The 26,632-nt window shown below is 46.2% G+C and overlaps 1 protein-coding gene across 2 annotated transcripts in view; it reads right to left on the reverse strand.

Moving 5' to 3' along the window:
* Positions 1-26,632, reverse strand: part of LOC119974000 (FYVE, RhoGEF and PH domain-containing protein 3-like) — a 351,115-nt gene that overhangs the window by 315,676 nt on the left and 8,807 nt on the right. Inside the window, exon 1 of one of the 2 annotated variants that reach the window (XM_038812759.1) lies at positions 3,484-3,782. The exons of the other annotated variant lie outside the window; for it this stretch is intronic. Within the exon in view, the coding sequence (XP_038668687.1) occupies positions 3,484-3,628 (145 nt within the window). The 5' untranslated portion in view covers positions 3,629-3,782. Of the gene's footprint in view, positions 1-3,483; positions 3,783-26,632 lie in introns of those variants that run through there. 2 annotated transcript variants of the gene reach the window in all.

Raw genomic sequence — 26,632 nt, forward strand, 5'->3', positions numbered from 1 at the left:
CTTTGTGCAAACATAAACAAAAAAGTTGAACTCAAGAGATAAGGTGAGAGTAACTGCCCTTGACATCAAGGCATCAGGGACCCTAACTAAACTGAAATCAATGGGAATCGGGGTGGAGGGATGCACTCTTTACTGGTTGGAGTCATGCCAAGTAAAAGAACTGTAGCGTTTGAGGTCAATAAGCTCATCCCCAGGATATCACTGCGGAAGTTCCTTGGTTTCATGTTCAAAGCCTAGCCATCGTTCAGCTACCTCTTCAATTAACTTCCTTCCATCGTAAGGTCAGAGAGGGATGAGTTTGATGATTGCACAATGTTCAGTGCCATTAACTCTTCAGATACTGAAACAGTCCATGTCCATTTGCAGTACAACTTGGGCAACATTCAGTCTTGGGCTGATAAGTGACAAGTAACATTTGTACCAAAGGTTCCAAGCAATGGATACCTCATACATGAGAGAATTTAACCATATTCTCTTGACATTCAATGGCATTACCATCGCGGAATCTGCCACCAACATACTGAACACCAACACTAACCAGAGACTTAACTGGATGAGCTATATGAATACTTTGACAATGAGAGCAGGTCAGACGTATTCTGCAATGGGTAAACTCATCTCCTGACTCACCAAAGCCTGTGCACCATTTACCAAGGCCCAAGCCAAAAGTGTTATGGAACACTCGCTCCATGCTGGATGAGTGCAGCTCGGGCAACACAAGCATCTCAACGCCATCCAGGACAAAGCAGCTCACTTGATTGGCATCTCAACAACCTTAAACCTTCAGTCCCTCCTGCACCGATGCACCTATCTACAAGCTACACTGCAGCAACTCGCCATGGCTTCTTCGACACCACTTTCCATACCCGCAACTTCTACCACCTAGAAGGACAAGGGTAAACAGATGTATGGGAAGACCATCATCTGCAAGTTCCCCCTCAAGTCACATACCATCATGGCTCAGAATTATGTCACCATACATACGCTGCTGCTGGATCAAAAGTCTGGAACACCCTTCCAAACAAAAGGTGGCACACCACCAGCTTCTTAATGGGTAATAGAAATAATAAAATGCTAAATAGTACATATTTTCTGATAATACGATATACTTGTCCATTCTACTGTGATGTTCAACATCTTTATTCACAGTTTCAGCCTATCTCAAAGCCCCTGGGCTTCAATCAGATTTTCTTTATTATTAAATATTTTAGCATAGTTGTCCAGGGCTACCAATTACATATCTGTGGATTATGAGCTTGTCTTTCGCAGAATTGCCTACCGTGCAGCCAGTCCAAGAATTAGACATGACAGGTAGAATTTCCCCTCACCCTGTTTTTGGCCCGTGACACAAGGCTTTTAATGAAGTGAAGTTGAATTCCCCAAGTCCCTATTTCATATGTAGAGGTAACAGCAGCACCCACGGGATGGCACAGTGGTTAGCAGTGCTGCCTCACAGCGCCAGGGTCCCGGGTTCGATTCCCACTTGGGAGTCTGCATGTTCTTCCTGTGTCTGCGTGGGTTTTCGCCACGTGTTCCGGTTTCCTCCCACAGTCCAGGGATGTGCAGGTTAGGTGGATTGGCCATGATCAATATGCAGGGTTGCGGTGGGGGAGTGCTCTTTGGGAGGGTTTGTAGGGATTCTAGATGAATAGGAACATGTGGAAAGTTCATGATCTCATTGCTTCTAAGAATGCAATGGCACTAATAATGTGATTTAAAATAATTCACAAACCATTTAAACAAGTTGTTTTTGTTTATTTATGGGTATTTTGCTTAATAAGGAATGGCCAAACTCATACTCTAAGTTTTCGATAACTCTGGTCCTGGCACTGGGCACACCCATTTCATGATTCCCAACAATTTGTTTTAAGCAGTTTAGTTAAGCTAGTGGCCAATGATGAGGAAAGTGATGGGAGTGGGATACAAAGGTCACAGATCAGCTGCAGACCAGGGGGGCTGAATGGCTCCATGTATCCAATGGCGGTTTTGGGTCAATTTACCTGTTTCCTCTTAGATTTTGTCCCACCCAATATTGCCAATCACCACTTCCTTAAGCTTCCTCGCTGATAGATCCCAGGAACACCAATTCTGAACTGCATTCCCTGAGTTCACCCCCAGTGTCTCCAGATACACGGATCACTCTCCCAGTGATTCCTGATCCCGCTTTAGTGACCAATGATGGGAAAAGTGATGGGAGGCGGATATATAGAATCCTGACATACAGAAAGAGGCCATTTGGCCCATCAAGTCTGCGCTAACCCTTTGAAAGACCACCCTACCTAGGCCCGATCTCCCACCCTGTAACCTCACCCGAAGGAGCAATTTAGCATGTCCAATCCACCTAACCTGCACGTCTTCGCACTGTCGGAGGGAACCAGAGCACCCGGAGGAAACCCACGCAGACACGGGGAGAAAGTGCAAACTCCACACAGTCACCCAAGGTGTAAATCGAATCCGGGTCCCTTGCACTGTGAGGCAGCAGTGCTAACCACTGTGCCACCTTGTTCCTATCATTTCCCTCTATTGTTCTTAGGCCACGCAACCAAATTTCACCCCAAAAGAGACCCAAGGGTAATGATTGATGTTGGACCAGTAATCCACAGAACTCAAATCCGAGTCCCCTCCCACAATGGCAGTTTGAGAATTCGAGTTCTGTTCCCCCACAAAAAGGGTCTGAAAAATACAAATCAGGAACATTACCAACTATTTCACTAACGTCCAGTGGAAAAGGACACTTGCCAAATTTAAATGGTCAGCTCTCCATACCAGCTCCAATCCCCGACCACTGAAATGGCTGAGCAAGTTACCCAGTTATTACCCGTTCTCGCTGAAAACTAGGGATGGGCAATAAATGCCTTTAACACCCAAATCCAAAGAATGATTTTTTTTTTAAATCCCAGTTCTGTCAGCTAGATGCCGAACACTTTACCCAATGCAGAAATAAGTTTCAGTAACAATGCAATTTTATGCACTGTTCTTACAAAAGGGTTGAGTGATGCTGAGACGTGTGTTAAAGGGAGATATCTATACCTCAGTCATTACACGCGATGAAGACCCACCTCCCCCTCACAAAGTGTAATTATGAATCAACTCCGCACAAAAAACATTTCCCCAATTCAGCATTTCTGCCCTAAAGTAATGTTGTTGGAGATATTTCAGATGTCAACATGCAACTTTAAATCATGAATCCGATTTTAAAACTGCCAAAAACCTGGGGTACTTTCCTGAGTCAGACCCACCTCGATATAACGTTAAAATAAATTCTGCATTAGTTATGAGGAATTAAAACAGCACCATACAGTGGTCTCTCTTGCTACTGGCAGCAATATTAAGTCGACTTCTCTCTCCGTCACTGTTCAAACGGAAAGAAAATTAAACTTTTCTGTCTGTGCTGGGGTTTTCTCACCGAACACGAGTGGTGAGAGTTTTCAATGAGGACTCACAAGGTGGAATAGCCTTGCGCTGCCAGCTGCCCTGACTTACCGGCTGGGGCTGTGCTCCGCTCCCTCATCCTGCTGCCCGCCCTGTCCCGGGGCTCAGCCCCTTCACTCAGGGACTGAGGCTCAGCCACTGCGCTCACTCCGCAATCCTGGAAGAGTGCCGCTTTCCCGGCTCTGGTCAGCTGCATCCCCCTCTGCTCACACCTTCCACTCTCCAGCCTGCTTGCTGCCCCTGCTCCCGTTATTCCCGACTCTTCCCTCTCAATCCCTGTCACCCCTGAGCGCTGCTCCTCTTGTTCTCCGGCTGTTTGGAGAAGTCACTGCGATCGGGTACGCGCGCTGAGGCTGCTCGTTCACGCGGGGCTCGTGTCCGAATGCGCGCGACCACCAAGCAGGACAGAAACGGACCACCCCCCCCCCCCTCTCCTCTGCTGTTTTTTTTCCAAGAGGCTGCAGCTGCCTCTTTCCTGCCGCTTAATTCTTTTAAAGCAGTGAATGATATTATTATTTATAAATCATTTACTATTTACTCCCTCCCCCCTCCACCACCCCGGAAGTCTCCTATTCCCAGGGGGTTCAGATAAACCAGATCAGTGTCATGTTTGACACCCCCCTCCCCATCAGATACAACCACACAGTTGTGGTTGGACTTCTATTTCCACTCTTCCTATTTCCACCCCAGCTGATCCTATCTCAGTCCATCTACTGCTGAAACCCTCATCTGTGTCTCTGTTACCTCCAAGTTTGACAGCTCCAACACACTCAGAGCCAGCCTCCCCATTCTGCCGTCCACAAACCTGTGTTTATCCAAAGCTAGGCAGCCCATGTATTCATTTTAAGTCTCAGTGACTCATCAGCCCAGTGCCCCCCCCCCCCTTATCACCCGCGTGCAGCCCCCATTACCCCTGTGCCATTCCATCACCCCTCCTCCAGCCTGGCGAACCCTTCCTCCAAATACAAATCCCTCACCTTGACAAGCCCCACTTCCCTCCACCTCATGTATACACTATCTATCCCCCCGGCTCAAACCCATGATTCTCGCACAGAGGCGTTAGCACTGACATCCCTTCCACCCTAAAATGTCTCCTTAGCTGATTCCATATCTTCACCGTGGACTTCACCACTGGGCTCCCTGAATACCTACTCAGAGCCATTGGCAATGTTGCCATAGCCCTCAAACTAGACCCCTTACAAGATTCCTCCTCCATCCTAACCCACTCTATCCCTTCTCCTTCCCACTACTGCTGCACCTTGTCCACATTCGCCGCGCAATAATAATGAAGCAAGTTCGGCAATGCCAACCCCCCTTGCTGCCTCTGCCTCTGTAGCAGGGTCCTCTCCACCCTCGGCACCTTTCCTGCTGCCTCTGCCTCTGTAGCAGGGTCCTCTCCACCCTCGGCACCTTCCCTGCTGCCTCTGCCTCTGTAGCAGGGTCCTCTCCACCCTCGGCACCTTCCCTGCTGCCTCTGCCTCTGTAGCAGGGTCCTCTCCACCCTCGGCACCTTCCCTGCTGCCTCTGCCTCTGCATCTGTAGCAGGGTCCTCTCCACCCTCGGCACCTTCCCTGCTGCCTCTGCCTCTGTAGCAGGGTCCTCTCCACCCTCGGCACCTTCCCTGCTGCCTCTGCATCTGCCTCTGTAGCAGGGCCCTCTCCACCCTCGGCACCTTCCCTGCTGCCTCTGCATCTGTAGCAGGGTCCTCTCCACCCTCGGCACCTTCCCTGCTGCCTCTGCATCTGTAGCAGGGTCCTCTCCACCCTCGGCACCTTCCCTGCTGCCTCTGCCTCTGCCTCTGTAGCAGGGCCCTCTCCACCCTCGGCACCTTCCCTGCTGCCTCTGCATCTGTAGCAGGGTCCTCTCCACCCTCGGCACCTTCCCTGCTGCCTCTGCCTCTGCATCTGTAGCAGGGTCCTCTCCACCCTCGGCACCTTCCCTGCTGCCTCTGCCTCTGCATCTGTAGCAGGGTCCTCTCCACCCTCGGCACCTTCCCTGCTGCCTCTGCCTCTGTAGCAGGGTCCTCTCCACCCTCGGCACCTTCCCTGCTGCCTCTGCATCTGTAGCAGGGTCCTCTCCACCCTCGGCACCTTCCCTGCTGCCTCTGCCTCTGTAACAGGGTCCTCTCCACCCTCGGCACCTTCCCTGTTGCCTCTGCCTCTGCATCTGTAGCAGGGTCCTCTCCACCCTCGGCACCTTCCCTGCTGCCTCTGCCTCTGTAGCAGGGTCCTCTCCACCCTCGGCACCTTCCCTGCTGCCTCTGCCTCTGTAGCAGGGTCCTCTCCACCCTCGGCACCTTCCCTGCTGCCTCTGCCTCTGTAGCAGGGTCCTCTCCACCCTCGGCACCTTCCCTGCTGCCTCTGCCTCTGCATCTGTAGCAGGGTCCTCTCCACCCTCGGCACCTTCCCTGCTGCCTCTGCCTCTGCATCTGTAGCAGGGTCCTCTCCACCCTCGGCACCTTCCCTGCTGCCTCTGCCTCTGTAGCAGGGTCCTCTCCACCCTCGGCACCTTCCCCGCCCATACAAAGTCCGAGATGACCGTGTCCACTTTCTGAAAACAGGCCTTTGGTATAAAGATCAGGAGAGCCTGAAAGATAAACAGAAACCTCGGCTGAATATTAATTTTTACCACTTGGACCCTGCCTGCCAAGATTAAGTGCAGTGTATCCCACCTCTTAAGATCCTCCCTGGCCTCCTCCACCAGCTTCGTTAAGTTCCACTTATGGAGCCCCGTCCATTTCCTCGCTACCTGAATCCCCAAATACCTAAATCTATCCCACGCTACCGTAAATGACATCCCCCTAAATTAGCCCGCTGTGCCAGCTCATTCACCGGGAATACTTAGCTTTTCCCTACATTCAGCTTGTACCCTGAGAACCCGCCAAGCCTCCCCAAAAGGCCCATAATCCTTCCCATACTCTCCAACGGATCCGAAACATACAGCAAGAGGTCATCGGCATAGAGCGACACCCGATGCTCCCTCTGTCCCCTCATTATCCCCTGCCACTCTGCCAACCCCCTGAGAGCCATTGCCAATGGCTCTATGGCCAGCGCACACAGCAGCGACAACAGCGGGCACCCTTGCCTTCTACCCCTGTGTAAGTCAAAGCTTCGTGAGCTCATGTCATTCGTCCTCACCCTCGCTCTTGGCGCCACATACAGCAACCGCACCCATGCCACAAATCTCGGCCCAAACCCAAACCTTCCCAGGACTTCGAACAAGTACCGCCACTCCACCTGATCAAATGCCTTCTCCGTGTCCATGGACAAAGCCACCTCCGGTACCAGAGCCCCCGACGGATTCATCACCACATTCAACAGCCGTCTTATATTACTCGCGAGCTGCCTGCCCTTCACGAAGCCTGTTTGATCTTCTGCACCCACCCCCAGGACACAATCCTCCATCCACCCCGCCAATAACTTAGCCAATACTTTCACATCCGTGTTCAATACTTATATGGTCTTTACGACCCACATTCCACCGGATCCTTCCTTTTTTGGTGATTAGTGTGATTACTGCCTGCGTCATTGTCTCCGGCAACTCTCCCATCTCCAGTGCTTCATTAAACGCCCCCAACAGATGTGGTACCACCCCCTTTTCTAATTACTCCACCACTGGTGATCTTGCCTTCAGCTACTTAAGTTCCCTAAATATCTCCATATTTCTACCCCTTTTTCCTCTTTTAAAGACACTGCTTAAAACCACCTCTTTGACCAGACTTTTGGTTATCTGCCCAACTACCACCTGATGTATAAATTACAAGGGGCATAGATAGAGTGGATAGGGAGGAACTTTTCCCCTCAGTGGAAAGGTCAATAACCAGGGGGCAAGGTAAAGGACAGGACTTAGAGGGGATTTGAGGAAAATAATTTTCACCCGGAGGAATCTGGAACTCTGCCTGAAATGGTGGTAGAGATGGGAACCCTCAGAACATTTAAGAAGTATTTAGATGAGCACTTGAAATGCTATAGCATACACGGCAAAGCTGGAAAATAGGAATAGAGTAGGTAGATGCTTGATGGCTGGCATGGACACACTGGGCCGAAGGACCTCATTCCATGCTGTTAAAAACTATGACTATGTATCACATTTTATTTGATAAAACTTTCGTGAAGTGCTTCAGGACATTTTGCTACTTTATTGGCAGCCTGCCATATCATAAAACAATGGTTTGCACTGTGGGGATCAATGCTGTGTTAAACATCACCTGGCATAGTTAGGAGCCCCACTCTGCCATGGCAGTCTCTGCCAAAGTGGACTGAGAAGGTGCAGGATTCACTGGCCTATTTTCTCTGGGCCCTCTTCTTGGCCAACCAACCTTTTTGTTTCTGCTCTCTTTTTTCAATGCCCCTCCAAACTGTCAACCCCCAGAGGTAATGGCTGTCGGTGACTTTCTCCCAGTGTCAATGTCAGCCAGCTTCATATCTCACTTGCAGTCTTTGTAGTGGAGGTATGGCCATTTATGAGGTTGTGATCCAGTGGCCTGCTTGCTGTACAGAAGGTTTTTGGTATATGGCTGGTATCCATCCGATGAACCTAGCCAAGCTCATACAGACATCATTGGCTTAGCAATGAGAGTTTGCTGATGTAATTAGCATGCTCCATTGCCTCATAGCTGTCTTGCCAAGAGAAGCTAAGGATATGTGTGAATAATAATAATTGTTATTATTGTCACAAGTAGGCTTAAATTAACACTGCAATGAAGTTAGTGAAAATCCCGTAGTCGCCACATTCCGGCGCATGTTCGGGTACACTGAGGGAGAATTCAGAATGTCCAATTCACCTAACAAGCATGTCTTTTGGGACTTATGGGAGGAAACTTGAGCACCCGGAGGAAACCCACGCAGACACGGGGAGAATGTGTAGACTCCGAACAGACAATGACCCAAGCCGGGAATCGAACCCGCGTCCCTGGCGCTGTAAAGCAACAATGCTAACCACTGTGCTACCGTGCTGGAAGCTGGTCAGTTATTTCTCCTGCCTAGCCTCTGTCATCCAGGTCTCCCTAATGTCGAGCAGTGCTGCTGAGGACGCAGTGTTGGTAGGCTTGCAGTTCGGTGTTCTCAGTCATATTATTGTTGTTTCTGTGCTCTCTTACTTAGCTTGGACATAACAGCTGCAGCTTTTACAAAGCATGCACTGATTTCAGCACCAAGTGATAGTTGGCTGGTGACTGTGGAACCCAGATATATGAAGCTATCAACAATATCCAGCATCACATATTAATGCTGATAGATGGTAATATGGCAATGCCCTGATGTTCCTTAGTATGGAATGCTAGTGTGGCATCGTTAATGTGGAGCAGCTCTCTGATGATGACATGCCGCTCCTTTGTCTTGAATCTCAAGTGAGCACTGCTGACAGTCTTCCGTCAGTTCTGGCAAGTAGACATCCTCTGTAGATGACCTGAAGGCATATGACAGCAGCAAAGAGAAGAATATGCCAAAGTGTGTCAGTGCAAGATCAACCCTTTTTGGCCCTACTTCTTATCTCAAAGGCTTCCAATGTTTCCCCCTCTCAGCTGACCTTACTCATCATCGAAAGAGGAGATCACATTGAGCAGCTTCGGAGGGCAGTCAACTTTCTCCAGTAGCTTAAATAAATCACCTCTGTTCACATGATCAGATGCCTTGGTGAGATCAATGTAGGAAATGTTAAGTGGTCTTCTTTGTTCGTGACACTTCCCTCGCAGCGGCCAGACTGAGAAGATCTTGACAAGTGTAGATCATCCAGTTCTGATATTATACTTGGATTGGATTGGATTGGATTTGTTTATTGTCACGTGTACCGAGGTACAGTGAAAAGTATTTTTCTGCAAGCAGCTCAACAGATCATTCAGTACATGGGAAGAAAGGGAATTGAACAGAATTCAAGAAAGTACATGAGAACACATAATAGGGCAACACAATATATACAATGTAACTACATAAGCATTGGCATCGGATGAAGCAGACAGGGTGTAGTATTAATGAGGACAGTCCATAAAAGGGTCGTTTAGGAGTCTGGTGACAGTGGGGAAGAAGCTGTTTTTGAGTCTGTTCGTGCGTGTTCTCAGACTTCTGAATCTCCTGCCCGATGGAAGAAGTTGGAAAAGTGAGTAAGCCGGGTGGGAGGGATCCTTGATTATGCTGCCTGCTTTCCCCCGGCAGCGGGAGGTGTAGATGGAATCGATGGATGGGAGGCAGGTTCGTGTGATGGACTGGGTGGTATTCACGACTCTCTGGAGTTCCTTGCGGTCCTGGGCCGAGCAGTTGCCATACCAGGCTGTGATGCAGCCCGAGAGGATGCTCTCTATAGTGCATCTGTAAAAGTTGGTAAGGGTTAATGTGGACATGCCAAATTTCCTTAGTTTCCTGAGGAAGTAAAGGCGCTGTTGTGCTTTCTTGGTGATAGCGTCGACATGAGTGGACCAGGATAGATTTTTGGTGATGTGCACCCCTAGGAATTTGAAGCTGCTCACCATCTCTACCTCAGCTCCGTTGATGCTGACAGGGGTGTGTACAGTACTATGCTTCCTGAAGTCGATGACCAGCTCTTTAGTTTTGCTGGCATTAAGGGAGAGATTGTTGTCATTGCACCACTCCACTAGGTTCTCTATCTCCCTCCTGTATTCAGACTCGTCGTTGTTCGAGATCCGGCCCACTATGGTCGTATCGTCAGCAAACTTGTAGATGGAGTTGGAACCAAGTTTTGCCATGCAGTCGTGTGTGTACAGGGAGTAGAGTAGGGGGCTAAGTACGCAGCCTTGCGGGGCACCGGTGTTGAGGACTATTGTGGAGGAGGTGTTGGTGTTCATTCTTACTGACTGTGGTCTGTTGGTCAGAAAGTCAAGGATCCAGTTGCAGAGTGGAGAGCCAAGTCCTAAGTTTTGGAGCTTTGATATGAGCTTGGCTGGGATTATGGTGTTGAAGGCGGAGCTGTAGTCAATAAATAGCAGTCTGATGTAGGAGTCCTTGTTTTCGAGATGCTCTAGGGATGAGTGTAAGGCCAGGGAAATGGCATCTGATGTGGACCGGTTGCGACGGTATGCGAATTGAAGTGGGTCAAGGCATTCCGGGAGTATGGAGGTGATGCGCTTCATGATCAGCCTCTCAAAGCACTTCATTACAACTGACGTCAGGGCCACCGGGCGGTAGTCATTGAGGCACGTTGCCTGGTTCTTCTTTGGTACCGGTATGATGGTGGTCTTCTTGAAGCAGGTGGGGACCTCGGAGTGGAGTAGGGATAGGTTAAAGATGTCTGTGAAAACCTCTGCCAGCTGGTCCGCGCAGGTTCTGAGTGCACGACCAGGGATCCCGTCCGGGCCCATCGCCTTCCGTGGGTTCACTTTCAGGAAGGCCGATCTGACTTCGGAAACTGTGATGGTGGGTATGGGTGAATTATGGGTTGCTGGGGCACTCGATAGCGGGTTGTTGGTTACCTGCTCAAACCGAGCATAGAATGCGTTAAGTTCATCGGGGAGGGGTGCACTGCTGCCAGAGATACTGCTCGGCTTCGCTTTGTAGCCCGTTATGTTGCTTAGTCCTTGCCACAACCGCCGAGAGTCTGTCTGTGACTCTAGCTTAGTTTGATATTCTCTCTTGGCATCTCGGATGGCTTTGCGGAGGTCGTACCTGGATTTCTTGTATAGGACAGGGTCGTCTGCCTTGAACACTTCAGCTCTGTCCTTCAGTAGGGAGTCAATCTCGCGGTTGAGCCATGGTTTCCGGTTGGGGAACGTACGTACTGCTTTCTTTGGCACGCAGTCGTCCACACATTTGCTGATGAAGTCTGTGACGGTGGTGACATACTCATTTAAGTTAGTCGCTGAGTTCTTAAATATGGACCAGTCCACTGTCTCCAAGCAGTCACGTAAGAGCTCTTCTGTCTCCTCAGACCAGCACTGCACAACCTTCTTAGCTGGATTCTCCCGCTTGAGTTTCTGCTTGTAAACCGGGAGATTACTGGGATTAGGAGTAAATGCATTCAGCCACAATCTGCAGTCTGACAACTCGGGTAAATAGTCTTCCCCCGAATCTGAGTCAGGAGATGCCTCGCTTGTTTGTTGCAATCACTGTGGGTGCCCTTGTGCTTGTATAGGGTCACAATCTTTGCATCGTACATATCCTGGGACACTGCCCCTTCCCTCCAACAAAGTTAGAGAGGGTCATGCACATACTGTTAAAGTGCCAGTTTCCCATGCTTGATAAGTTCAGGCATTATTGCAACAGCATCTAGAGTTCGGCAAGTGAGTCAACAGCTTTGTTGAGCCCCTCCACTGCAGGCTTGATATCCAGCTTTGGCCTGACAGGCAGGCTTTCTATGGTGTCCATAGATTTCTTGGTGATCATGTCCTCCATAGAGCGCAACTCAAAATAATGTTCCACACATTTCTCCAACTGTTTATTGCAATTAGTGATAACCTCCCCTTCCATTGTTTTCAATGGAGCCAAGTCCTTTGCGGATGGACTTGCTAGGCACTATATAAACACAATACATTATTGTTGTAAGGTAAAGGTGGTGATTCTGGTGAACCTCAGCCTTTATGCTCTGAAATACTTCCTTGACATTATCCCATAGCTCGTAATGGTTGGAGTTTGACAAAATAAAAAGAAAAGCAGAAATTCAATCAGCTGGCTATTGTTTTCAAAATGATTGCTGTGCTCCAGGAACAATTAGTCATGTCTTTGGTTAGAGAGATTAGAAATGATTGCAAATGTGCAAGAAATGGACTTACCAGCACTTTATAAATTCTGTTGTAGACCATTGCTCTCTCTAATTTTCAAATCGCAAACAGTAAAGCAGAGAACATTTTCCTATAATGGCCCATGACTAACTATTGTAATTGCAAATTTACATGACTACATGCATCCTCCACATTGTGTAGAACGTGTATTTTTTTGCCAGGAAGCCATTCGTGGAGCATATTTTTGAAACTACAGATAGAAAGCATTACCCAAAGTCTCTTATCCCCACATCACAAAGGACTCTTGGAACAATTACTGCTTCAGATAATTTTAACGTGAAATTAAACTAAAAGTATCAAATCCTCTTAACACTACCTGCTGCAGCAATTAATGAGTGGGCCCTCGGTGTGCACTGAATGTGTAGGTAATCTAACGTTCTTCATTCCATACCTCTATAGACCATAAGAGCAAGCCAGGCCATCAAAATGTGCCGAAGGAGAATAAATTAAGATCTATAGTACCTGCTTTGCTAAAACTATTTGGTGCCATACTCATTCCTCTGCTCCCTTAATGCGAAGGGAATGTTCCTTGGTCTCCTCTGGTGACCAGCTCATGTTCATGAATAGATCAGGACGGTGGTAAGGTCAGCAGACCTTGGAACCCATACTGAGCAGCAGAAACCGGGTTATGAGCGAGTAGGTACCACTTGGTGGTTTATTATGTGGCTGCTCTGATGATTGGGAAGAGGCTTATCGGGCAGTAATTGCACAGTTTAGATTTGTCCTGCATTTGGGAATCAGCCATATCTGGGCAATTTTCCACAGCCAATGTCTTAGCTATGCTCTGGCAGCTTTATTGGGGAAATTGTTAGTTCTGCTGCACGATAATGTTTCGTGAACCCGTCAACACGGCACCTCATCCAAGTTTTCCAACTGAGTTCTGATGAAAGGTCATCAACCTGAAATGTTAACTCTAGTTCTCTCTCCACAGATACTGCCTTACAAGCTGAGTGTTTTCAGCATTTTCTGCTTTTATTTCAGGTTCCGCACACCTGCAGTATTTCACTTCTGAACAACACAGTGTCTGTTGCAGGACATGTTGGTGATTCTGACATGTTTGCATCAATTTTAATGTTGACTTTTCTTTATCTGTGAACTATTAACTGTGGCCTGAAATTCTCTTCACTGTCTGATAATGTCAGGCATTGCCCCTTTTACAAGATATGAACCCAAGGCTGCCTTCTTTAAACTGTTGGTGATCCAAGGTCAAACATTGTTGTGGTAATGTTGATAATGACGAATAACATGAGTGGGTAGAACAAGGAGTAGTTTTTTTAAAATCTGTAAAAATAATATACGTACTATCATAAAACATGTTTCTACGTCTAATGTCTGATATGGTGCTTTATCAGTTAAACAGAGCATTCTAAAATGCTTCAATGTTGAATTGAAATCACGGTTGGTATGTTGGAAAGTGCACCCAATTTGTCCATTGCACAATACTACAAACAGAGAGTGAGATTTGATATAGTTATTGTATTTGTGGTGGTGTTAATCAAGGAAGAAATCTATACCTACTACGGGATAGTTTAAATCCATCTGAATAGACAGACAGGCTCCAGGTCTAATACATAATCCGAAAGAAAGCTCAGTATTTCCAAAGCACTGTACAAAAATGTCAGTCTACGTTATATATTTTCAGTCATGGAGTGGGGCTTAAATCTAAAACCTCTGAGCTCCGAGGCAACTGTCAAACAGACACTAAACCTTCCTGTCGCAGGGTTTTGCCCAGCAGCAATGAATTCTGAGAACTGGGATGTGAAGTTCAGTCAGTTTGCGTGGCTTTCTGTCCGTGACAAAAAAAAAATCACACCAAGGCTGTTGGCATCCAAATTTCCAAAACAAAGTTCTTTGCCAGAAGTGCAAAATCAAAAATGTTCACCTCAAGGATATATTAATGGATTGGCCAAGTGGGCCGCCAAGTAGCGAATGGAATTCAACCCGGAGAAATGTGAGGAAATACTTGGGGGGGGGAGAGCAAAGAAGGCAAGGGAATAGACAACAAACTATAGGATTCTGAGAAGTGTCGAGAAACTTAGTATAAACATGTCCCCTGAAGGTAACAAGACAAATATTTTAGGTTTTTAGGAAGGCATACAGATACTTTCCTTTGTTGGCCCAGGCATAAAGTACAGGAGCAAAGGGGTTAAGTTAAAATTGTAGGAAACACTTAGTCAGACTGCAGATAACTGCATTCAGTTCTGGTCAATGCATCATAGGAAGGATGCGATCACACCAGAAAGGTTTTTCAAGGATGCCAACAGGACTGGAGAATTGCAGCTATGAAGAAAGATTGGACAGGCTGGGGTTGTTTTCTTTAGAACAGAAGAGGCTGAGGGGACATTTAACGGAGATGTATATAATTTTGGGCAGCCTGAGTGGAGTGGATATATCCATTCGCAAAGAGGTCAATAACCAGAGCTGTTGATATAAAGTAGAATTGGGAGAAGGATTAGATGGGAGTTGAAGAGTAATTTTCACCCAGAGGACGGTAGCATGTGGAATTCACTGTCTGAGAGTGTGGTAGAGCCAGCAGTCCGCATTGCATTGTAAAAATCATTTGAGTCTGCATTGGTAGTGTAACCTACAGGGCCATGGCCAAGAGCTGGAAGGCGGAATTAAGTTGGGTAACATTTAATCAGCTGGCATGGATATGATGAGCCGAATGGCATCCTTTTGCACCATAAATGTTTCTAATTTTTTTTGAGGAATTGTTTCAGTTCTTAAAAGGTTAAAAATTGTTGGAACAAACATCTGCATTCAAGTTTGCAAGCATGAGTGCATGATTCCTAAATCTAATCATGCGTGATTTTTTTTATTGCTGTCCAAAGACAAATAAATTGCCCATTTGCAGCTTCTAGCAAGAGATACATTGCTCCTCTAATAAGATGTATTGTTTGAACCAATTATTGTTTTATATTATAGCCAATTAGAAAAACAGCATTAACCAGAATATTGTATTCTTACCTTCCATTATGTATCTAAAATACATTAAAATTTATAGAGGACATAAAATAACTCTGACAAAGATTTAATACGAAATATGTCACTGAGATATATAAAAATGTTATGCAGAATCACTATTTCATATATAGGTATCAAAAGCCATCAGCCATTCTTAGAGAACAACTGATGATACTTGACATTTCTTTACATTGGTTTTGATCCTACGCTGGTATAAATTAGTCGGATGGGACTTCAGTTATCAGTTCGGGAATCCAATACAAGATAAGGCAAGAGCTAGTAGTCGCTGGGAGAACAAAAATAAAAGGAAGATTGCAGTCAGATCCTACCAGGATCAACCATTCTTTTCTGACGTCCAGAAATAATTCATTCCATTCATGCATTTACTGAGAGTTACAATGATTACAAGTACTCAGAGCAAGACAAATCGGTTAGGATTGCATTCGCTAGAGTTCAGAAGAATGAGGGGGTGGGGCGGCGGGGGGGGGGGGGGGGGGGGGGGGGGGGGAATCTGATAGAAACCTATGAAATTCTAACAGGACTAGACAGTGTAGATGCAAGAAGGATGTTCCCAATGGTGGGAGTATATAGAGCCCAGAGTTACAGTCTGAGGATATGGGGTAGACCCTTTAGGTCAGAGACGAGGAGAAATCTTTTCACCCAGAGAGTGGTCTGCCTGTGGAATTCACCACCACAGAAAATAGTTGAGGCAAAAACATTGTGGGCGCGATTCTCCGCCCCCCACGCCGGGTGGGAGAATAGCGGGAGGGCCTCCCGACATTTTTCACGCCCTCCCGCTATTCTCCCCCCCCCCACGCCCGACCCACGCCACGAATCGCCGCTCGGCGTTTTTTACGGCGAGCGGCGATTCTCCGAGGCCGATGGGCCGAGCGGCCGGGCCTTCACGCCCGTTTCAACACGGCAGCAAACACACCTGCTCGCTGCCGTCGTGAAACGGGCGCCAGATGCCCGTTTGGGGCATCTGGGGGCCCGATTGGCACGGCAGTACCACGGCCGTGCCAAGGGGGGGCATAGGCCAGCGATCGGTGGGCACCGATCGCGGGCCAAGCGTCCGTAATGGACGCACTCTTTTCCCTCTGCTGCCCCGCAAGATCAAGCCGCCACGTCTTGCGGGGCGGCTGAGGGAAAAGACGGCAACTGCGCATGCACGGGTTGGCGTTGTCCAACCTGTGCATGCGCGGCTGACGTCATTGGCCACGTCAGCCGCCGTGACGCACGGGGCCGCGCTCCTAGCCCCGCCCGGGGGGGGGGAGAATCGGCCCCGGAAGTGGGCGTGAAGGCTGCCATGGGTCACGGCCTGTCCCACGGCAGCCTTTACCACTCTCCGCATTTGCGGAGAATCTCGCCCTGTATGTTTTCACGAAGCAGTTAGATATAGCAGTTGGGAATATGGGGAAAAAGCCAGCAGGATGCTGGACATCAGTTGAGGGAACAGGAGGCGGCAAGAGAGATTGGGAAAGTAAGAGATACAGGGAGAATGTTTTTCGATTCCAGCGGGGGTGAATGATATGTTTCAGGAATATTACAGTGGATTGTATAAATCAGAACCCCCTGTCGGGGAGGAGGGTATGAAGCGATTTCTGGCGGAGCTGGAGTTTCCGAGGATAGATGAAGAGTTGGTGGAAGGTTTCAAAACCCCAGTTGGACTGGGGGAGATTATAGACGGATTGGGGGCGATGCAATCGGGTAAAGCCCTGGGATCTGATGGATACCCAGTTGAGTTTTATAAAAGGTTTTCCGGGCTGTTGGGGCCGCTTTTGGTAAAGGCTTTTAATGAGTGCAAGGAGCTGGGAGAGCTCCCCCCAATGTTATCGCAGGCATCGATTTCCCTTATTTTGAAGCGGGATAAGGATCCGGAGAGCTGTGGGTGATATAGGCCAATCTCACTTTTGAATGTGGATGCAAAATTGCTGGCAAAGATCTTGGCCACACGCATAGAGGATTGTGTTCCGGGGGTAATAGGGGAGGACCAGACGGGATTTGTGAAGGGACGACACCGAAAGTCCAACATTAGGTGGCTCCTAAATGTAATAATGATGCCAGCGGAGGGGCGTGAGATCGAGGTGGTGGTGGCCATGGATGCAGAAAAGGCCTTTGATCGGGTGGAGTGGAAATACCTGTGGGATGGCTTGGGAAGGTTTGAGTTCAGGTCGGGATTTGTGGATTGGGTCCGGTTGCTGTATCAGGCACCAGTGGCCAATGTAAGGACCCAACCGTGTTCGATCAGAGTATTTTAGTCTGTACAGGGGGGCAAGGCAAGGGTGCCCACTCTCCCCACTACTATTTGCACTGGCCATAGAGCCTTTGGCTATGGCACTAAGGGCATCGTACATTTGGCGGGGGAGGATAGTGAGAGGGGGGGGGGTGGAACATAGGGTCTCGCTCTATGCGGATGATTTACTCCTTTATATAACAGACCCGTTGGGGGAATCGAAGGAATTATGGGAATATTGGGGGAATTTGGCCGGTTCTCAAACTGAATATGGGCAAGAGTGAGGTTTTTGCGATCCAGGCAAGGGGGCATGAGAGGAGATTGAGGGAGATACCGTTCAAAGTGGTGGGAAGGAGTTTTAGGTACCTGGGGATTCAAGTGGCAAGGGACTGGGGTCAGCTTCATAAACTAAATTTGGCAGGGTGATTGAGCAAATGAAAGGGGACTTCCGTAGGTGGGACGTGTCATTGGCGGGGAGGGTACAAACTGTGAAGATGACAGTCCTGCCGAGATTGCTGTTTGTGTTTCAGTGTCCCCCAATCTTCATCCCCAAGGCATTTTTTAGGAAGATGAATGCGGCGATCTCGGGTTTTATATGGGCCGGGAAAACCCAGAGGGTGAAGAAGGTCCTTCTTGAGCGGGGCCGCGGTGAGGGGGGCATGGCCCTTCCGAACTTTATTAACTATTACTGGGCGGCAAATATTTCGCTGATTAGGAAATGGGTAGTGGGGGAGGGGTCGGTGTGGGAGTGAGTGGAGGCAGCATCTTGCAAAGGCACGAATCTGAAGGCTCTGTTAACGGCACCTCTGCCGTTCTTGCCGGCTCGTTACTGCACAAGTCCAGTGGTGTTGGCAGCCCTGAGAGTGTGGGGGCAATGAAGGCAACACATGAGACTGGAGGGGGCAGCGGTATGGTCACCCATCTGTGATAATCACAGGTTTGCTCCGGGGAGGCTGGACAGGGGCTTTAGAAGATGGCAACGAGGCAGGGATTGTGAGATTTGGGGATCTCTTCATTGAGGAGGGTTTCCCGAGCCTGGAGGAGCTAGAGGAGGAGTTTGAGTTACCGGGTGGGAACGGATTCCGGTACCTGCAGGTACAGGACTTTGTCCAGAGGGAAGTTCCAAGCTTCCCTCGCCTTCTTCTAAGGGGACTACAGGATAAAGTGATGTCTAAGACAGGGGTTGGGGAGGGGAGGGTCTCGGAAATATATGTTTTGGCCTTTGCCTCCCTGGTGGCCAGGAGATGGATTTTGCAGGAATGGAGGGACTTGGAGCTCCAAAGTCAGGGGTGTGGTTTAGTGATATGTCAGTGTTTCTTAGCCTAGAGAAGATTAAGTTCACCTTCAGGGGTTCAATACAGGGGTTCGCTCGGAGGTGGCAGCCGTTCATCGACTTCTTTAAGGAAAACTGACTGTCAACAGGAGGGGGGGGGGGGGGGGGTGGGGGGGGGGGGGAAGGGAAGGCATGGAAGTGAATCTAATATATAGATAGCTAGGAGTTAGAGCGGGGGAAGTTGGGTTTCTTATTGTGGGGTTTTTGCATGTGTTGGACCACTGTTGTTTAGAATGTTGAAATGTTAAAATTATAAATGCCTCAATAAAATATTTTCGAAAAAAAAGATATAGCACCTGTGAAGAAGGGGATAAAAGGATATGGTGGGGGAGGGGGGGAGGGGAGATCAGGTTAGAGTTGGATGATCAGCCATGATCATAATGAATGGCAGAGCAGGCTCAAAGGGCAGAATGGCCTCCACCTGCTCCTATTTTCTTTGTTTCTAAAACCCATCATAGCTTACCAATTCAGCAAAATAATTATTCGTTTTGATAGCTAACTCATACAATGCAGTTTATTATAATAATATACCACAGTATGCAGAAGAATATAATTTTAGTCGATGAAGAATATATATTTACATTTGAAAAAAGTTTATTTTGCACAATCATTTGCTCATGCTACATCAGGATATGTCATACTGGTTGTGGTCTCGGGTGTTCTGATTATATACTGTAATATGCGGAATGACAGTCATGTGGTACACAGGCTGAAGCACTGCTCGTTGATAGAGGAGATCTTGTGCACTTGGAAATTCACAGACCTTATCCTAATGATCCAGGCTGCCTGCACTACTTCAATCTATAAGCTAGAACCTGATAAAAGGTTTCTATGTCCACCCCCTGAGACATTGAGCAATCAAAAGACAAATCATTAGGCTGTGAAATGCTCCATTCTTTCACAGTTGTTCCAAAATAAGTAATTTTGCAGCTGACGAGGAAACAATACTATTTTGGGAACTCATTAGTGTACTGCTGGTTTGTGCTACAGCAACCTACAAAACAAATACTTCCATTGAAAAGTAGTGTAGTCATTAATAACTAGATTTTTAAGTCACAAAAGTGAACATATCTACTCAACAGTACTTTTGATATGCATCTTTTAAAGAAGGCAGGTCAAGTTAATAAGGCTGTTATATGGAATACTGGGCTTTATAAATAAAGACATAGAATAGAAAACAAGTTATGGTAAACCTTTCAAATTGGTTAGGCCTCAGCTGATGTATTGTGTCCAATTCTGGGCAATACATTTTAGAAAGGATGTTAAGGACTAGGGAAGGTGATTTACCAATGTGGTGCTGTGGATAAGGGACTTGATTTTTGTGGAGCTGGGTGTGTTGCCTTTCTAGCAGAAAAGGTTAAGGGAAATAGAAGCACTCAAATTAATGGCTGGCTCTGATAGAGTCGAAAAAGGAAAATTTGTTTCCATTGTTAAAAGGGGTCAGTAACGAAAGGACTCAGATGTAAGATAATTGGTGAAAACAAGATCCAGCAGCAAATTCGTTTTTTTTTAAACGGAACAAGTTGTAATGATATGGAATGCATTACATGGAAGGATGGTGGAAGCAGATTCAATGGTGGTGTTAAGGCAATTGGATGTTTACTTGAAAAGGAGAAATTTGAGTGGTATGAAAGAGAAGGGGTCTGGGACTTATTGAATAGCTCTTTCAAAGAATTAGCACATATACAATGAAATGAATTGCCCCCCTGTGCTGGTGATGATAATGATTCCAGCTGCTACCTTATGAGAACACTTGAATATATCTATTTCATAACATAGCCAGTCTTAAAGTTTCTCTAATATCAATTTCTGAGCATTTCCTCAGGTTAACACTCTTGTTTTCTCTCCAGCAGATTGATTTTTGCATGGAATTATTGTCAGAGAAAAAAATATTTGTTTCACTCATAAAAAAATATTACACAAAGTAATTACCAAATCTGGACACTGCATAATTGATGCTTCAAGCCGACTTCATCCTGCCTTCAAGTCAACTTTATCCCATCACTGAATCTCAGACTTTAACCTTGTGCTATCTTATATTATGTCCTCTGTTTACAAATAGGACATCTTTCTTCTAAGCTCTGCCATGCCCAAGTAATTTGAATTCTCACTGTGTTTAGTCATGTGCACATTTTGATGACCACTCTCTGATTATTTCTTTCTACCTCTTTGCTTAGCTCTATTTGGGCCCTGTTCCCTTGCCTTCCTGTTAATCATTCATGCCACTTCTCATTTCACTTTGCCTGCCCCAGAGGAATACCATTGCACCCATAAATGAACAGTAAACGGCTGAAAATCTATACTCTTTACATATGTAAAATTTTATTGAAGAAGCTTTAAGGGCAATCAACATCAAGATTGGTGATAAAGGTGAGTAAAATGAATCTTAATAGCCAGCATTAAAATCTTTATATATTTATTGAGCATATAAAGCATTCAATCATGTGGTTCACCACAGCATGTTTACAGTTGAAATAAATAGATAGTTTGATGAATACGCCCAGTTGGATCCTCCGGTAAGGTGTAAACTTTTAAATAGTTTTATACATTACGATTTGACCAGTATAAAATAATTGCATTGTTTATAATTCATTAGGCTGTGATTTCACTTATCATCCATGGATCATTTCTTTTTATTTTAATGTGTTATCTTTGTTACCTTTTCCCATGTTGTTTCTTTCAGTTCTTTCAACAATTACGTGTGGATTGCTATTTTTTGCCATTTTCATAAATTCAGTTTCTGACACTACAACTACTGAGGCCACAGTATTATGAACTCAGCAACAATTTATCGCAAACCATAATTTTGCTTCAGGATAGAAACTGGAAATTCACTGACCTTATACATGAAAATGCAGAATAACTCAAAGGTTATTAAAAAGGAGCCTGAGACTCTAAGCCATCTGTTCCAACAAAAAGGGATTATAGGAGGTGACTACAGGGTCCGCTTGAGGCAAAACAGCTGTTCCCAGGACAAAATCAATGAATAAGCAATTTACCAAAAACAGGGGAGAAAAATAAATCAAAAAATAAATTCACACCTTCTTGAGTTTTCCAAATCAGCAAATCACACAAACAACAAAGCAAATTAATTATCTGTACATACAACCATTTATTTCAGTATCTTATGGAAATATATTGGTTCTTTTCAATGGAGTTATAACTTTGAATTCATTTATCATAATTTGACAAATGCATTAGATTGCAATAAAGTTATATAAACATTTAAAAGTGCAATTTTTGTTTCAAAGATTCAAGTATCGCCAGGGCAACAATTTATCCCCTTTAAGGATAAATTAAACTTAAATTCCATCATCAATACATTTGTATAGTCATCACGTTGAGTCAGATCTTAGAAATCATAGAATCCCTACATTGCAGAAGGAGGCTGTTTGGCCCATTGGATCTGCACCAACCCTCCGAAAGAGCACCCTATCTAGGCCCACGCTCCTGTCCTATCCTCATAGCCCCTTAACACCACCTAACCTTTTGGATACTAAGGGGCAATTTAGCATGGCCAATCCACCTAACCGGCACAATTTTTGGACTGTGGGAGGAAACCGGAGCACCCGGAGGAAATCCACGTAGACACGGGGAGAATGTACAAACTCCACACAGTCAGTCACCCAAGACCGGAATCAAACCCATGTCCCTGGCACTGTGAGGCAGCAGTGCTAACCACTGTGCTGCCCAAACTTCCAGAAAATGAACTGTATGTTAACAACACATTGTTATTAATATGCAAATCAGCCAAAAAATGCAGGGGATTAAGAGATATGGGGCTGCATTTTATATTGGGGGGGGGGGGGTGAAGAACAAATCACTTTCCACCCCCCCCCCCCCAACCCTATAAGGAAAGTCAGCTGGAAGCTGATTTGCTCCATGTCAGTCTGCCCCACAGCCATAACACACTAAATTGGTGGACAGTGAAGCCTCTGCCCCTCAGTGGGGAGGACGTCCTGCCCTCAGGAGCTACTGGCCAATCCAATTAGCTAGCAGCAGCTCATAGTGGGTACTGCTGGGGCTGCAACCCAAGAAGAAGGCCCAATGGATCCTGGAGTGAGGCAAGTCCAGGGCAGGGTTTGGCCAGTTTAGGGAAGGGGCAGGGGTCGGGGGGTGGTGGATTTTGACAGAAGGTGGATGGGAAGAAAGGTGGGTACTATCCTAGGAAGGCTTCCCTCTCAATGCACAGAGGCACATCCTGAAGAAGGTATCCTAAATTCCTTCTTACTGCCTTTTTAAACACTTTTTTTTTTAAAAATGGCATTCCCACTCCTGTTCAACTGCCCATGCCAACTATATTATGGCCTGCACAACATATCAGGATCAATTGGCTTGTTAATAAGCTCATTTGACCCTTAATTAATTATTTATATATGTCTGGCAGGCTGCTGATTTCAGCGCTCATCCACCTACAGTGTTGTGAGGGTGAGCTGGGTGGCTGCACATCTGCCCGATTTTAGGTGCCCCTTTCTCCTCCCTGAAGCGCTGAAAACACACCCAGTGGGGACCCATAAAATCCAGCCCATAGTGTCAGTTTTAAATCTCCAGAATTCCCTGAACAATGTACCCTGCTCCACCATTTGCTTTGTACAAACTGCATCTGTCTTAGTCTCCCCGTTGATTTAAAGAACTTGCTTTACTTGCACATGCAGAACCCATTAAACTCAACACAGAAAGTTAGAGTTGGAAGTTGGAATTAACACGGTAAATATCTTTTTGACTTCAAGATGATTGTTAATTTGCAATGTCGGTCAACCTCTCTGACCCAGAAAAGGAATAATTTGAACTGTTCAATCTTTTTCCTGAATGTGATCAATAGCAGTTGAGATATTAAAATAAGAAACTTCTAATTTAATGTTTTTCATTTCCTTTGAGTCATTTTTTCTCTCTCTTGATACAATCTTTCTTTTCCTCTCTTTAATTTCTCCTTCTGGATCTGAACCAGCCAGCTTCTCCTTCATTTTTCTCTCTCTTTCTTAAATCTCATTGACGAAGAAAATAGGTTGTTGATCTGATGTTTGCTATGGTCTCAAAAGCCTCACTTCTCTTGCTATGTCATTATGAGTTTACATTTCCAGCAACTTAAGGTGCAAAAAAATGTTTGAATTGAAAGACGCAGAAACAAGTCTAATGGTGTCAGATGGAAGATCCAGTGCATTATGCCATTTCAGAAAATTGCCTTTTCAATTTTTCAGTAAGTATAATGGTTCACATTTTGAGTCTACTTTCTATCAGTCTCAATAGTTTGTGACTAAAGGCATTAAACCTCCTATTTTCTAGCTTGGAATTACTCTTTGTAAAAATTCAGACATATCCATTTAATTCTATAGCAATGTCCTCAGGGGTTCAGTGCTGATGACATTTACCTCAAGATTTTAGCATGAGAACTCACAGTCAAGAAACATCATAAGCTTTTTGTACCTTTACAGTCTTGCATTCAGAGATGTTTCATGTTCACCCAGGGGAATATTGCATTACATATTCACATTTTATTTGCTGAAATTCATGGTGTCAATTGTTTAATGATCCTCATATGCTCATCATATGACTCGATGGTTCAAGAAATAAAGGCTCCTTTGTAGACAACTTTTTACAGTGATGTTTCTTGTATCTACTTTGAGATAATTGTCTTGCTCCTTGCGAATTGCTGCAAAGCTATTTCTAAACATTATAAGACTTAAAAGTCATCCACTTTGCTGTGTGCTTTTGGAAAACAGAAAACCCCACTCCTCTTCCAGAGTGAAGGGTTGCAAAGTGAGTGAGTTAGGATCACAATCACATGAACAGTTTTGGAAACAATCCATTTCTCAAAACAATTTCCATTTATATCATAGATGGTCTGTTGTTTCTACAGAAAAAAGGTTTTTCTCCTCCAGTTGCAGTGGGGTTTAATGTGGTTTTTAAATATATATATTTTATTTGGGGTATTTTCAACTATATACAGAAAAAAAAGAGCAAGCAACAAAACAGATAATCATCAAACTGTATCTACATCCTAACTACCCCAACTTTCTGTCCTAGCCCACTTCCTTAAACCTCCCTTTTAATTATAATAATAACCCCAAAAAGAAACCGCCACCCTTCTACCTCCTTCCCTGTGCTGACGTTTCACTACTCTTTAAAGAAGTCGATGAACAGCCTCCACCTCAAGAAGAACCCCTCATCCACACTTATGATGGCAAACTTTACTTTTCTATGTGCACAAACTCCACCAAGTCGCTCACCCATACCCCCGCTTTAGGCGGCTCTGGGTCCGGCCGCCTCAGCAATATTCACCTCCGGGCTATCAGGGGGGCAAAGGCCAACACGTCAGCCTCTCTTCCCACCTGCACTCCCGAATCTTCCGAAACTCAAATATTGCCACCCACAGGCTCGGAGCCACCTTCACCCCAAAAATCTTTGACACTGTCTCTGCAAAAGCTTTCCAATACTCCTCCAGCCACAGACATGCCCAGAACTTGTGGACGTGGTTTGCTGGTCTCCCTGCACACTGCCCACACCTATCCTCTACCCCGGGAAAGAACTGACTCATCCATGACACCGTAATGTGTGCCCTATGCACCACTTTGAACTGAATGAGAGTTAGCTTTGCACATGACCAGGTTGAGTTAGCCCTTTGCCGAGCCTTACTCCAGATCCCGGCTTCAAAGGTTCCATCCAGCTCCTCTCCCCATTTCTGTTTGAATTCCTCCACCGGGGATCTCTCTCTCTCCATTAGCTCCCCATATATATATATATATATATATATGAGATTTTCCGTCCCCTATCTTGCCCTCCGACAGAATCTTATTCTGTAGGACCAGAGGTGGCAATTTCGGGAACAAAACCAGCTGCATTCTAACAAAGTGCCTAATTTGCAAATAGCAAAACCCATTGTCCTTTGGCAGCTGGTACTCTCCCTCCAACTTTGGGCAGCACGGTAGCACAAGTGGTTAGCACTGTGGCTTCACAGCTCCAGGGTCCCAGGTTTGATTCCCGGCTTGGGCCACTGTCTGTGCGGAGTCTGCACGTTCTCCCCGTGTCTGCGTGGGTTTCCTCCGGGTGCTCCGGTTTCCTCCCACAGTCCAAAGATGTGCGGGTTAAATTGATAAATTGCCTTTAATGACCAAAAAGGTTAGGAGGCGTTATTGGGGTTACAGGGATCGGGTGGAAGTGAGGGCTTAAGTGGGTCGGTGCAGACTCGATGGGCTGAATGGCCTCTTTCTGCACTGTATCTTCTATGTAACTCCACAAATTTCCCTGGTATGAACAGGTCCCTGAAAAATTCTATCCCTGGCTACTCCCACATCTTAAATGGAGAGTCTAACCCAGCCAGGACAAACCTATGATTACCACAGATCGGCACCCACGGTGACATGCCTTCCATCTTGAAATACTGTCGGCATTGGTTCCATACCCTCAATGCCGATACCACGACAGTGTTCATGGAGTACTTAGCCTGCATGAACAGAAGAGGCAACAGCAACAATGCCTTCAAACTCCACCCTCTGCACAAGACCTCCTCCATCCACCCCCAGGCTGACCTCTTTTCCACTGCCAATTCCTGACTTTTGCGATGTTTGCTGCCTGGTAACAATTCCGCAGGCTTGGTAATGCCAATCCTGCTCTCCGTCTATCTCTCTCCAGGAACAGCCTGTGGGTTCAAGGTACCTTACCCCCTCATATGAACTCTGAAATAATTTTATTGACCCTACTGAAAAAAGACTTGGGCACAAAGATTGGGAGGTTTTGGAAGACCAACAGAAACTTCGGTAACACCGTCATCTTTCCCTTCCAGCTAACGATAACAGCAAAACGACCCATCTTTAAAATCTTCCTTCATCCCATACACCAAATTTGCCAGATTTTACTTGTGCAGCTGGGCCCAATCATACCCCATTTGTATTCCCAGGTATCAAAACCTCCCCCTTACCAACCAGAATGACAGTTTCCCTTAGCTCTT

The sequence above is a fragment of the Scyliorhinus canicula genome, chromosome 11, assembly GCF_902713615.1.
Source record: "Scyliorhinus canicula chromosome 11, sScyCan1.1, whole genome shotgun sequence".
Classification (NCBI taxonomy): domain Eukaryota; kingdom Metazoa; phylum Chordata; class Chondrichthyes; order Carcharhiniformes; family Scyliorhinidae; genus Scyliorhinus; species Scyliorhinus canicula.